At 43.9% G+C, this 15164-nt stretch overlaps 1 protein-coding gene across 2 annotated transcripts in view; it reads right to left on the bottom strand.

The window, feature by feature from the left end:
- The window catches only part of LOC109894189 (RING finger protein 24-like), a 55442-nt gene that overhangs the window by 6562 nt on the left and 33716 nt on the right, over positions 1 to 15164 (bottom strand). For both annotated transcript variants that reach the window (XR_004210552.1, XM_020487468.2), the window contains 3 exons: positions 12034 to 12076; positions 11259 to 11300; positions 784 to 863 (listed from right to left, as the gene is read on the bottom strand). Coding sequence is in view for 1 of the 2 variants with exons in the window: in XM_020487468.2 (XP_020343057.1) it covers positions 784 to 863; positions 11259 to 11300; positions 12034 to 12076 (165 nt within the window). In the remaining variant the exon portion in view is untranslated. The remainder of the gene's footprint in view (positions 1 to 783; positions 864 to 11258; positions 11301 to 12033; positions 12077 to 15164) is intronic.

The following is a 15164-nucleotide window of genomic DNA, read 5'->3' on the forward strand; positions in this document are numbered from 1 at the left end:
GCCAGGTTGGCCCCAGGTTGCTCTCGGTCTGTCATTTCCTTTCCCTGTAATCGCGCTCTCTTCATCGCATTCACCACCCCCCCCCCCCTCACGGATTTCTTCAGTCTCGCTCTCTGTTATCGTGTGTCGGGTTACTCTACTTAGAGGGGTGGGTACTGTAGATAACGGTGAAGAAATGGTAGTAAGGGGACCATCACTTTTGCAGCCGAATCATAACATGTTTGACTTAGTGTGAGGAGGGGTCCGGTCCACATTGCCCCTCAACAGAAGTTACTGTTATTGTGCAACTGGGGCTGAGTGCCCTGGAATCACTGGACTAACTGTTGATGATAAGCGCTTTGTGTGAAGAGGTCGTCCACCATTTTGGACCCACTTTGCCCCTCAAGCTCATCAACAACAGACCAATATTATTGTTATTGTGCGACTGGGCTGAGTACAGTGTGTGTGAATTACATTAGGATGAGTGAGTTGGAATTACAGTTTGGATGGGAAGGGCTCTGTGTACCATTTTGGGTCCAGTTTGACCAACATACTCATTCATCAACAGAACCTATTGTGCAACTGGGTGATCCTTTGGAATCGCAGTTTGGGTGGGAAAGGGGCTCTGTGTACAGGGTGTGGCAATTACACTGGGTTATGTAGATGGCGCTCAACAGCACTGTTTAATGTTATTGTGAGACTGGGGCTGAGTCTGGAAGACAGCCTAGGATTAACTGGGCTAGGCCCCATCCACAGGCTCTGTGTACAGTGTGGGGGCATCAGCCAGTCCTCTGGCGTACTTACTTCCTGTGAAAGGCGTGTTTGCACGGGCAAATCCCCAGCTCGTCTTTCTGTTTGAACTCCTCCAAGCACACCGCACATATCTGTTGACACAGACAGAGAGAGAAGGGCAGGGTTAGCAAGGCAGCAAAACAACCACAGCTACTGTAGTTTATTGAGAGATTGAGAGGAGAGGGAAAAGCAGGGCGGAAAAACAGAACGTAAACAGCCAACCACTGCTGCTGTCCTGTGGAAAAGGGATGCAACCAAAACGGCACCTTATTCCCTATATAGTGTACTACCCATAGCGCACTGCTTTTGGCCAAAGCCCTATGTTGGGAATATGGTGGTATTTGGGATGCAAGCAAGGCCACGTTATCCTTGTCGAGGACATTTGTCGTTCAGCAGTACAAATATACAAACGGAAACACACCGAGGTTGTAACTTGTCTTTCAGCTTTACAAAAAGACCACATAAACAGAGACTGAGGAAGTGTGTATATTGGGCTTTAGCGACATTCCTTCGCACACAGAATTAGTTTGAGTTGGGCATCTTATTTCATAGCGAGTTGGGCTGATCTCCTCTCGCTCACTCAAACAGTACTGAAGCAGACCCTCAAGTTGAGTTCGTTCGAACACAGAGGTCAACTGCTGTACTCCGGTCGTTGGTGCCACCACGGTCGGCTCAACTGAGCAACTAAAAACAAGCATGCTCTGTGGGTAAATAATCACTCATGGGTTGGATTCTAGATGGAAAATCAAACATGGACTCAAAAACTGACCTCCAAAAAACGACAGAATAGACTGTACCCACTGAAGGGAAGTGCTCATGGGCCTATTTTAACACTTGTTTTATTTTTTTAGTTAAGACTTCACAGATGACAGATGGAGGAAGCACATCCAGTCTTTTCCTGGAATGTAGCTTCGAGATAGCGGGTTTTGTATGTACCGTTATGGCAACGCATCAAAGATGACAGACGTCAGTATCTCAAACTAAAACATGTCTGGGCATCGCCAGATGAGGGAGCGTCAACACGCCTTGATATATAATTTGTACACTGCTGGGCCTATATTCATTAATCGTCTCAGAGTGCTGATCTAGGATCAGTTAGTTTGGCCTTTTAAATCATAATGAATAAGACTACATGGACATGGGGACCTGATCCTAGATCAGCACTCCTACTAGATGATTTATGGGCCCTGAAGCCCAGAGAAATGTCGACGATATAAGCAATCACCACGACATACCACTTCTCCTGCCAGACCCCAATATGTGATTTCTCAGGCCTAGCAAGAGTGGTGACACACCTCGAGATAAGACTCCTCGGGCTGGAGAAAGAAGCCTCTCCCTCAATCAGTAGAATGCTTTAATTCAACTGTGATGTTATAGAGGGAGCATTCTGGAGAGTGGAAACAGAAAAGGCCTCTGTACCTGGAGGGTTGTAGAAATTAAACTTACGTAACACACACACAGAGGGGCATGATGGATTCATCATAGCCGTCTGACTAAATCCAGAAATTACACACTGTACACGCCACTGAGACGCACGCACATCTACTAATAGCCAGCATCACACACACACACACATCAACCAGACGAAAGATGATGTTGATTGCACCCTCAAAGTTATACAAGCCATTAAAAACCAGTTGAAACTAGATCCGGTAGGGGTCTCCTCAGCCCAAACCAATCTGACCCAGCTGGGTGAGGGTGCCAGCCCAGGCAGCTCGGCAAATAAACTAGCTTTACTGGTCTTAGTTAGGCCTATAGCCTAGTTTGGCCAAGCTGAAGCAAATACTAGCTGTGTAGTAAGACAAGAGAACACCACTCATGGAGCGAGAGGGACACATGACTGGGTATTTAAAGTCACTTTTTGTGGAGGGCTGGATTCAATCAATCCTGCTTTAGCAATATTGATGCAGGGATCGTTGTTTACAAAAACTACTGTATGCGCAGTGCGCGTACACAGGCCTTATTCGGAAAACCTGTAAGCATTCAGGAGAAATTAGGCTATGCATCAGTCTCATGGCACCCTATATAGTGCACTACATTTGACTAGAGCCTCATGGACCCTGGTCAAAAGTAGTGCACTGAGGAGGGAATAGGGTGCCATTTGGGACGCAGCCTGTTTGTACAGCAGTGCGTGCTCGATTGAACAACGTGCTGAGAGGCAGTGGTTGGTGTGTGTGTGACAATGTGTTGACAATGACTGGGAGCTAGAGAGGCTGAGGTAGTGCGTTTATGGCTGCCTGATGAAGCACTAGCCCTACTGTCACAATTGTTTTCTGTGTGGGCGGCGAGAAGAAGAGTGTGGCTTGTGTGTGTGTCGCGTTCTGTAATGAAGCATTTAACCCACTGTCACAATAGGACTGTGTGGACTGGGAGATCGGAGTGTGTGTGTGTGTCTCTGTCTGTGGACACAATGGAGAAGGTACAAGACAACGCTGCTGACAGAGGCAGGATGGAGACCGGCAGACTGGATAGAGCTCATCTACTCACTAGCTTGCCAGTGCTGCTGTACACACACCCCATTCACTGACCTATCGGCACTATTGTGTGTGTATACATTACTGCCAGTGGTGGTTCCACAACGTTCATGGTGAATCATCCTTGTAACTCCAGCTCTAACCAGACAAAGCTAGTAATGTTGTAGCCCAGACATTGAAATCGGAACATTACCACTGCATCATTAAGTGCGTCACTATATCCAAGGGTACTTTCAATCCATATCAGTACAATGCATGACATCTTGTCTTGGGACAACGGTCCAGGAGGCTCACTACACAGTGACGCAAATTACTAGGTCAAATTCAAGGATGCGTGTAACATTCCCTCAATACAGAAGAACTGCAAGTGCTGTTACAGTTGGATAGAGGGCACATCTTTGCAAATAGAGTTTTATAGAGGACACGCTTGCCACAAATCCTATGTGCCCATCTTTTTACCTGCGCCCATTTGGCTACAGTATTACGTCGTGGCAGGACCTACTTTGGAGTGCTACACTTCAAGGACAAAAGGCATACTTCTCCCCCCTTTTAAAAACAGACTAGCTTGGGGCTGGGGATGAAAAGAGGTAGCCCGCTAAGGTTCTAGTCTAGGGTATAGTTCGAGACAAGACGCCATCCTCTCTGTTGAGCTCCATTGAACACTAAACCCTGGCTCTTTAACTATGTTGGTACATTAATGGGAGGAGAGGCGTGATGTTCCATACGGCCCAAAACTGCACGTCTCAGCACCACCACCTCCTGTGTGTGTGTGTGTGTGTGTGTGGTATCTATGCAAGTAAGCGTTAGATCATGTAGATGAGCAGTGCAATAAATCTGACAGTTGTGTGCGCGATATGGACCAAAGAGCACATCTCAGCACCAGCTCCTCCTGGGCTCAGTACAGCACACATCCAGGTCTCACAGCGTGTGTGAGTGTACGAGGGCATGTAGATGTATTACTATCACTAGAATAAATTGGTGTGCTGCTGTGCTCAACTCTGGAAAGCAGTCTCTTTGGGTGTAGCCAGGGTTACAAGAGCAACCTGCACTGAAAATAGTGTAAGGAGCCTGCCTACATACAGTTAAAGTTAGCATAGTGTTATTCCCCCCCTCCCAGAGGCCTCAGGACTACCTGGCCTGATGACTCCTGGCTGTCCACAGTCCACCTGGTCCTGCTGCTGCTCCAGTTTCAACTGTTCTGCCTGCGGCTTGGGAACCCTGACTTGTTCACCGGATGTGCCACCTTGTCCCGGGACCTGCTGTTTTTGACTCTCTCTCTCCCCTGCACCTGCTGTCTCGACCTCTGAATGACCCTGATGGTCATCTATGAATGTTTGAACATCTTGAAGAACAACCTGGCCTTAATGGCCATGTACCATCTCCACCCAGCAGAGGTCGACCGATTATGATTTTTCAACGCCGATACCGATTATTGGAGGGCCAAAAAAAGCAGACACTGATTAAATCGGTTGATTTAAATGTGTATTTATTTATTTGTAATAATGACAATTACAACAATACTGAATTAACACTTTTAGTTTAACTTAATATAATAAATCAATTTAGCCTCAAATAAATAATCAAACATGTTCAATTTGGTTTAAATAATGCAAAAACAAAGTGTTGGAGAAGAAAGTAAAAATGCAATATGTGCCATGTAAAAAATCTAATGTTTAAGTTCCTTGCTCAGAACATGAGAACATATGAAAGCTGGTGGTTCCTTTTAACATGAGTCTTCAATATTCCCAGGTAAGACGTTTTAGGTTGTAGTTAATATAGTAATTATAGGACTCTCTCTATACCATTTGTATTTCATATCCCTTTGACTATTGGATGTTCTTATAAGCACTTCAGTATTGCCAGTGTAACAGTATAGCTTCCGTCCCTCTCCTCGCTCCTACCTGGGCTCGAACCAGGAACACATCGACAACAGCCACCCTCGAAGCATCGTTACCCATCGCTCCACAAAAGCCGTGGCCCTTGCAGTACAAGGGGAACAACTACTTCAAGGTCTCAGAGCGAGTGACGTCACCGATTGAAACGCTATTAGCACGCACCCCGCTAACTAATCTCAGGAGTTAACAGGCTTGAAGTCATAAACAGCTCAATGCTTGAAGCACATCGAAGAGCTGCTGGCAAATGCACAAAAGTGTTGTTTGAATGAATGCTTACAAGCCTGCAGCTGCCTACCACCGCTCAGTCAGACTGCTCTATCAAATATGAAATCATATACTTAATTATAACATAACACAACACACAGAAGTATGAGCGTTAGATCATTAATATGGTCAAATCCGGAAACTATAATTTTGAAAACAAAACGGTTTATTCTTTCAGTGAAATACGGAACCGTTCCATATTTTATCGAACGGCTGGCATAAATATTCCTGTTACATTGCACAACCTTCAATGTTATGTCATAATTACATAAAATTCTGGCAAATTAGTTCGCAACGAGCCAGGCGGCCCAAACTGTTGCATTTACCCTGACTCTGCGTGCAATGCACGCAAGATAAGTGGCACAATTTCCCTAGTTTAATATTGCCTGCTAACCTGGATTTCGTTTAATAAAATATACTTCTGTGTATTGACTTTAAGAAAGGCATTGATGTTTATGGTTAGGTACATTCGTGTAACGCACGCAAGATAAGTGGCACAATTTCCCTAGTTTAATATTGCCTGCTAACCTGGATTTCGTTTAATAAAATATACTTCTGTGTATTGACTTTAAGAAAGGCATTGATGTTAATGGTTAGGTACATTCGTGTAACGATTGTGCTTTTTCTCGCAAATGTGCTTTTGTTAAATCATCCCCCGTTTGGCGAAGTTGGCTGTCTGTGTTAGGAATAAATAGTCTTCACACAGTTCGCAACGAGCCAGGTGGCCCAAACTGCTGCATATACCCTGACTCTGTTGCACAGAACGCAAGAGAAGTGACAATTCACCTAGTTAAAATAAATTCATGTTAGCAGGCAATTTTAAGTAAATATGCAGGTTTTAAAATATTTACTTGTGTATTGATTTTAAGAAAGGCGTTGATGTTTATGGTTAGGTACACATTGGTGCAACAACAGTGCTTTTTTTGCGAATGCGCTTGTTAAATCACCAGTTTGGCGAAGTAGGCTATGATTCATTGATAAATTAACAGGCATCGCATCGATTATATGCAACGCAGGACAAGCTAGATAAACTAGTAATATCATCAACCATGTGTAGTTAACTAGTGATTATGTTAAGATTGATTGTTTTTTTATAAGATACGTTTAATGCTAGCTAGCACCTTACCTTGGCTCCTTGCTGCATTCACATAACAGGTCGTCAGCCTGCCACGCAGTCTTCTCACAGAGTGCAATATAAAATCGGCCATGATCGGTGTCCCAAAATGCAGATTACCGATAATTATGAAAACTTAAAAATAAAATAATAAATCGGCCCTAATTAAATCGGCCATTCCGATTAATCGGTCAACCTCTATTCAGGACATAGGGACACTGGAGATAGTGGCAATCACATGACTATTTATGAGACTCCTGATCTCTCGCTCTCTTTATCTCTGTCGCCATGGGAAAAAAAATCCAGACCACTCCAACCACCGGAAAACATTTTTATGAGAAAAAAAATGGTCACTCCACTCAAGGAGAGAGGGGGGGCGAGATTGAGGGGGAAAGGGAGAAAGAGCACTCACGATAAGACTCAGCACCCACGAACTATCTGATGCTATGTAACTGCTATGTTAAAATAAACTCCATCGCATCGTAAACAAGTTGTCGCTTTTGATACAAGATATACAGCAGTTATACAGTAATAATAAGTACTAGGCTATTTCGTGTCTCTTTTACTTCTGCTTCCAGCTCAGCCCATATCGATAAAGCGTCTCAGTAGGAGTGCTGATCTAGTATCAGGTTTGCCTTTTAGATCATAATGAATACAAATATATGGACAGAGGGAACCTGATCGGTTAACTGAACTGAAATATTGCTTAAATGGTCAGCTGCTCGATTAAGTTCTGGGTCCATACATGTTTAGAGAAGGGATCAAGAAATGCTAGAACGAGGAGCTCCACCTTCTCTCTTTGTAAGTTATGGGCGAAAGTCCCCTCCCATTCCGAAATTCATAAGACCCCAACACCTGCAAAAACATGATTTTTTTCTCCAAATAACCGCTGCTCGTTATCCTATGCATCCCGCTCAGTCCCGACAGACTCTACAGAACCAGTTGTGTTTACGTAGATCTGTCCAAGAGAGATTAGAGGGGACCTGATCCTAGCTCAGCACGCTTTATGAATACTGGCCCTGACATCTGGCCACCCATTGCTCATCTTGGTCCACATCCCAGCTTAAATAAGCACTTGCCTTGTTGCTCTCGTAAAACTGAGCAACAACCCGCAACACAGACTACTGTCCACAAAGCAAGCATTTAAAACAAAGCCAGACGGCCTGTGTCTGATTGAAAAGCAACCGCTCTGCTCAAAATGCCAACGGCCTCGTGAAAATTAACGACAGCAAATTCATTTATTCAGTCTGGCTCTACTATTACCGTGCCACCTAAAGGTTGCATGGCTTGTGTTCTGTCTGAAGTTTCCCCTAGGTACAGATCTAGTTTCCCCTCCCCAATCCTATACTTAACCATTAGTTGAGAAAATGACCCAAGATCAGATCAGCAAAAAACATCTCTCTTGCACTGGTTCGGGCTAGTTTGTGAGATACAATTCCTATTAAACCAAACAATCAAGTTCTCCTTGTACCGTTCTGCGTAGTTTTAATCCCACGTAGCCACTTAAGAAACCCTGTAAAAACCCTCTGGCTTAATGAGGAGTTTGCTAAGTGGATATTGTATGTGAGGTGCATGTGTGTATATCAGAATGTGTACTGGTCAGTGTGTACGTCCCCAGGCAGGCTAACTATGGATTAGGGTAAGCAGCTCTACCTTGGGCAGGAAATGGGGTCACCAGAGACCCAGGCTGAGGCGAGTGGGGGTTTTCCATTCTGAGTACAACTGCACTGAGTTAGAGAGATGGGCTGCATCTCATTCCTGACAACTTGCCCTCCTCCCCTCTACAACTGCACTGAACTGAACTAGAAGTGAGGGGCTGTGTTTCATTCCAGATGACCAGTTGCCTCCTCTCTATCCTGAAGAGAGAGCAGCATGGCAAGGAAACTAGGCAAAAGTGAAGGGTCAACCAAGGGTCGATTTGAACTGTTGAAGCGGAGATATTTCTGGAATGAAACAACCGGGGACAAAGAGCTTTTAAGTTGATGGAGACAATGTGGGGACAGTGAGGGGGCACAATGGGGACCTGAATGGGGACAGTGGATCACCCCCAGGGGCCCATTCAAAACTACTGTTGAGGGCCACATTCCCCTGGTCACCACAAATGTCCATTACGAAGCTCATAAAAAGCAGTGGGTGCGCGCGTGTTCAAACTGAAAAACAATCTATAGGCAATTATTGGCAAACAGGGAGCATTGCTGCTCCTACCAAACCATGCCCCTGTAATGGTATTTAATTCAAGCTCCTGATATTATCAGTAGTGCTGTGAACATAGACCTTGTCTGTGTCCCCATAGGGCTCTGAACAAAAGTAGTGCACTATGTAGGAAATAGGGTGCCCTTTGTGACGCAAAGCCAGAGTTAGGCTTATCTTATCAAAACGATAACGGCTGATTAATTCAAAAAGTAGGCCTCTGTTTGCTATGGGAAGGATCGCATGTGAAAATGCTGCAAGACAAACAGAGCTGAGAGCTTATTGAAGCGAAAGTGAAAGCCAAAGCTGGCTAATGTCAACACTCATCAGCCACATACAATAGTCCTACATTTTGATTAGCCTTTGTCACAAGGTTTAGGCATAAAATGTTCCTTTAATGTTCTTTGAATGTTAGAGACTGGCTTCTAATGTTCAATGTTCTTTGAATGGTACATTGCTGCGGCTGTACAGTGCAGCGTCACAGCAACACTATCTGACAGGGTGTTAAGCCCATTGGCTGAGTACTATCAAGGACACTGGAATACTGAACTGCCACAATATTGAGCTGCTGCGCTTCCTCACACAATATAACCCCCGTCCATCGTAAACAGCCAAGGACACGACGTGATGTACCGTTGTATGTGTGTAGACCTGTGTGTATTTACAAGGGTTATGTTCAGCTGGATAAAATGAACGTATTATCCACAGCTGTTGTAGCCATGCTCTGTGTCAAATTGAGGTTAGATGTATACAGCTGCAAGAGGCGCAATCGATACACTTTTTCCAAAACATGTTCATTTGGACAGGGCCCTTTCAACAAAATGGGTCATTCCCCCGGCCAGTGTTGGTGAGTGTTATTGTTTCTCAGCAATACATAACAATTTGGCTGTCCAAGAATTACACACACACACGCTCTCCCACTTTTAATGACATTGAATGACTCAATAATGGCTACATAACTAGAGCTCTGCACGGTGGGAAATTCCTGCCCTGCCGGTGAGCCGGTCGGTTAGCGACGTAGCGCTTTCGCTCCTTACACGCGGGTGCCAGCGCTAGCCTTTTCATTAGCATGAGCGTGCTAAAGGGAGTAGCGGGGGCTAGCGAGAGGCTAGTAGGGCCAGGGCTGAGGCTATGAAACGCTGCTAGCTGTACAGCTGGGCTATGACTTCTAACCACATTGTCCGACGCAACAGATGGACTGTAACAAGCTCCAGAGACAGTACAGACATGCATAATGAGAGAGGACAGGATGCACACACACACACACACAACGTGCCTCTTCTGACATGGATACCCTAAACATGAGAGACACAACGACATTCTACTGACTGTCTCGACAGGTCCACTTTGCATAACTGGGTTCCCTCGACTATTTAAACATAATGTTATTTCATGTATTTTTGGGGATTTAAACAGGTTGAGATACAAATCAATTTTTTCAAGAGAAACCTAAGGGAGGTTGTGGCTATTGAACAACCAGTTCGCTTCAGGCGACATTGATAAATCTGCTTCATCAATATCACACGTTTCTAAATAAACAAGTAGCCTAAATGTATGTCATGGGACCCATATTCAGTAACACCGCAGTAAACAACAAACCAATCAATGTGAATACCAGACCAACGGCGACTTTACAGTTTATCAAGCGCAGCCGGTTCAGACAGGAAACCAGAGTATATGCATCAGCTGACGTCGCACCAATCATATTCCACAAACACTTCCTACCTTAATATGGTGGTATATTTAAGCTGATCAGTTTTACTCACATTCTCTACTGCTGTTGGTTACTCGATCGTTTGCGGTTGCATTTTTGTTGTTCACTGCATGTAATTATTAGGATCTTAAAAGGTGCACTATGCAAAGATCACTCCACCATATCCTTGGTTGCAAAAATTCAGAGTTTGCCTAATTTCAGTTTGTGTGACAAAACAAGCAAGTATAGTGTAGAGAATCATTGTACCATCTGAATCACTGTGAAATAGATTTCCCATAACCAAAAACATTTATTTTCAGCTGTTTGAAGCTGGTGTACAAAACCAAAAGTAAAAGACGCAAAAACGAAACTTAAGAACGGGAAGCATGGAAATAGCTCACATAGAACATATCGACTGCTTCTTAGATTTGCTTTCAATGAGTGACAGATCTATAACTCCTATTTCCATGTGAATTTGGTCGGGGTCGCCCAAAAAATGACATATTACAGCTTTAACATGATGCACTCTCTGGCAGTGAGATAGGCTCTGCTCCTTCGAGGGAACACCAACCCTAACATATTGCAATCTTTTTCTAAATAATGGTTACATGGCGTTTCCTGTCTGAAATGTTGCGTTTGAGAGAACTAAAGTTCAGTACAACAACCAAACACAGTTACTGATAGGTTACATTAGGGAAGTACATCAGCTAAGCTTGTCAGTTGTATTACAGAATGTCACTGTCCTGTCCAATGAAAGTTTCAACACTTGCAATGCTAAACAACATCAACTCAAAGTCCGTGTAACCATGAGATACAGTATCAAGACAATAGAACAAGAAAAAAATGTAAGCGCTTACCTCATGCAAATTTAGCTCTTTGACCTTTTCCTTCTGTATAACCTGAGGGGGAAATTAACATTTTAAAAAGGCATACAATTAGAACTGGCAACATAAACACACTTTTTCTCAAAGAAAACATCCAGAAGTGAATCCAATACAATTATTCATTTTTTTTGTATTAAAAGAATGGTGACTAGAAGTTATGGTCCTGTGTGGCTCAGGCCCAAGCCCTCACCACTCCAAGGGATTAAAGGCGTGTCAACAAAATCATGACTTTTTCGTGGTAGGTTAGGAGAATTTACGTGGCATGTTAGGAAAAGGGTACGGATTAGCTAGTCACAACAGCCCTGCTGACCAGGCCTGGCTGGCTAAAACCAGCCGTACATTTAATTTTAAATTTTACCTTTATTTAACTAGGCAAGTCAGTTAAGAACAAATTCTTATTTACAATGACGGCCTAGGAACAGTGGGTTAACTGCCTGTTCAGGGGCAGAACAACAGATTTGTACCTTGTCAGCTCGGGGGTTTGAACTTGCAACCTTCCGGTTACTAGTCCAACGCTCTAACCACGAGGCTACCCTGCCGCCCCAAAAGGTCCCCCACTTCCACTGAAAGTAGCCCAAAATAAACCACCATCCGGCTTTGTTGCCTTCTACAGCATGTATATTATGGGTGTATATTATATAATGTGTATATTCCGCAACAGAGGATTTATAGACTACAGTGACATACTGTGAGAAAAATAAACCATGTTCATAGTATTTTGTGTGTGTGTAGACGACGGGCCTCTTACTTGTTTGTATGCATACAGCTCCTTGTGCGCCTGGTGCCTTAACCTGCAAGGACAACGCAGAGAAACACAGCATCTCTTTAATTAGTAAAGGAGCCTCTACAACTCGCCAGTTGCACTCACTGTACATTCAGATAGTGACAAGTCAATAGACCCTGAAACAGGAAGTGAGCAACTGCATAGATAGAGAGCATTCAGGGCAGAAAAGCATAGCTGATTTAACAATTTCCATTCAAATCTCCAGCACTGAAATAAAAGCAAGTCAAATTCAACTGTTTAGATGCTGTAGAAACCAGTGGTGTAAAGTCCTTAAGTAAAAATACTTTAAAGTACTACTTAAGTAGGTTTTTTGGAGGTATCTGTACCTTTACTATTTATATTTTTGACAACTTACTTTTACTCCACTACATTCCTAAAGAAAATAGTGTCCTTTTTGCTCCTTACATTTTCCCAGACACCCCCAAAAGTACTCGTTACTACTTGAATGCTTAGCAGAACAGGGAAATGGTCTAATTCACCCACTGGTCATCCTTACTGCCTCTGATCTATCAGACTCACTAAACACAAATACTTTGTAAATTATGTCTGACTTGAAGTGTGCCCCGGCTATCCGTATATTTAAAAAAAGAAAATCGTGCCGCCTAGTTTGCTTAATATAAGGAATTTGAAATGATTTATACGTTTACTTTTGATACTTAAGTAGATTTAAAAACAAATACTTTTACTCAAGTAAGACAATTGGGTACTTTTTCCACCCCTGGTAGAAACAGACATTGATGACAGTGCTGCAGTTTTGAACTAGTCTGGTCTACATTGGATTAAAAATGATTGTACTGCTACGAAACTTTCAGGAAACTCACCCCTGCACAATATCTTGACTATGGCAGCCTAGATTCTTAACCTGCAGGTTTATTTTTATTTTTTATCTTTAGTTTTGAAGTCATAAATCAATCCAGATGAGTTGATGGAAGATAAAAGCTATGGTCATTGTAATAACCACTGAATTGAATCCAGGCCTTTCCCTATTTAGTCTTTATACACACACACACACACACACACACACACACACAGTAAATTCTGTCTGTCATCATAAGTGGTTCCACTTGGCATTTCAAAATCGCTTTCGAAAAGGATTGGATCTGCTATCTTATGGTCAATAATGGAATGACCCGAGGTCGGGCAGGGCACCGGTTCTGCCCACAGACCCATTTTATTTCATAATATGTGTATGCCAAATGGCACCCTATTCCCCCATGTGCTCTTGTCCAAAGTAGTGCACTATATATAGGGAATAGGGTGTCATTTGGGACGTATCCTATGTGATATCACACCCATCTCACAGCTATGTACCTGTGACATTGAACCCCAATTGCTTTGGCTGCGTCTGACCCTGATGACACTGTTACACATCCCCCACTGACTCCCACCAAACCAAAACATAACTCACTTCCCACCCACGACCTTGTGACGACTGACGCAGCACTGGTCAGCAGTCGCGCTGTGGTACAGCTCCTCTGCCACAACTAGGTGGGAATTCCACGCCTTGACACAACTCAATTTAATGTGGGCCTACCCCAGTACTGAATGACGAATGGTCTGGCCTGAACTGGACTGCTTAGACAAAATGTCCGCCAGATCAAGAGACTAATACTTTCTCTCTAAAGCGTAAAAAATAAATAATAATAATAAATAATAATACCACAACTGACAGCTTGAGGTGGTTATAGCCTAGGATACATCTTCTTTAAACCAATCAGCACCCCCCACGGATGGTTTCTGCCAGCAGAATACGTGGTTTTATCACAGTCATTCGTTTGAATGCAGTAGGGATGCTTTCCACATGAGAGTGCCTAACCAACCAGAGCTCCTGACTTTATCGTAGTGGCCTTCGTTACTGCTGACTAGGCTAGATAGGAGAGACTGATGGGTCATTTGTGGGGGAGAAATGGGAGCTTTACTTTACTACGGTACATACAGTGGGGAGAACAAGTATTTGCATGTAGAGGTCTGTAATTAATTTGCATTTTATTGCATGACATAAGTATTTGATCACCTACCAACCAGTAAGAATTCCGCCTCTCACAGACCTGTTCGTTTTTCTTTAAGAATCCCTCCTGTTCACCACTCATTACCTGTATTAACTGCACCGGTTTGAACTCGTTACCTGTATAAAAGACACCTGTCCACACACAATCAAACAGACTCCAACCTCTCCACAATGGCCAAGACCAGGGAGCTGTGTAAGGAAATCAGGGATAAAATTGTAGATCTGCACAAGGCTGGGATGGGCTACAGGACAATAGGCAAGCAGCTTGGTGAGAAGGCAACAACTGTTGGCGCAATTATTAGAAAATGGAAGAAGTTCAAGATGGTCAATCACCCTCGGTCTGGGGCTCCATGCAAGATCTCACCTCGTGGGGCATCAATGATCATGAGGAAGGTGAGGGATCAGCCCAGAACTACACGGCAGGACCTGGTCAATGACCTGAAGAGAGCTGGGACCACAGTCTCAAAGAAAACCATTAGAAACACACTACGCCGTCATGGATTAAAATCCTGCAGCGCACACAAAGTCCCCCTGCTCAAGACAACGCATTTCCAGGCCCGTCTGAGGTTTGCCAATGACCATCTGGATGATCCAGAGGAGGAATGGGAGAAGGTCATGTGGTCTGATGAGACGAAAATAGAGCTTTTTGGTCTAAACTCCACTCGCCGTGTTTGGAGGAAGAAGGATGAGTACAACCCCAAGAACACCATCCCAACCGTGAAGCATGGAGGTGGAAACATTATTCTTTGGGGATGCTTTTCTGCAAAGGGGACAGGACGACTGCACTATATTGAGGGGAGGATGGATGCGGCCATGTATCACGAGATCTTGGCCAACAACCTCCTTCCCTCAGTAAGAGAATTGAAGATGGTTCGTGGCTGGGTCTTCCAGCATGACAACGACCCGAAACACAGCCAGGGCAACTAAGGAGTGGCTCTGTAAGAAACATCTCAAGGTCCTGGAGTGGCATAGCCAGTCTCCAGACCTGAACCCAATAGAACATCTTTAGAGGGAGCTTAAAGTCCGTATTGCCCAGCGACAGCCCCAAAACCTGAAGGATCTGGAGAAGGTCGGTATGGAGGAGTGG

The sequence above is a fragment of the Oncorhynchus kisutch genome, linkage group LG7, assembly GCF_002021735.2.
Source record: "Oncorhynchus kisutch isolate 150728-3 linkage group LG7, Okis_V2, whole genome shotgun sequence".
Lineage (NCBI taxonomy): Eukaryota > Metazoa > Chordata > Actinopteri > Salmoniformes > Salmonidae > Oncorhynchus > Oncorhynchus kisutch.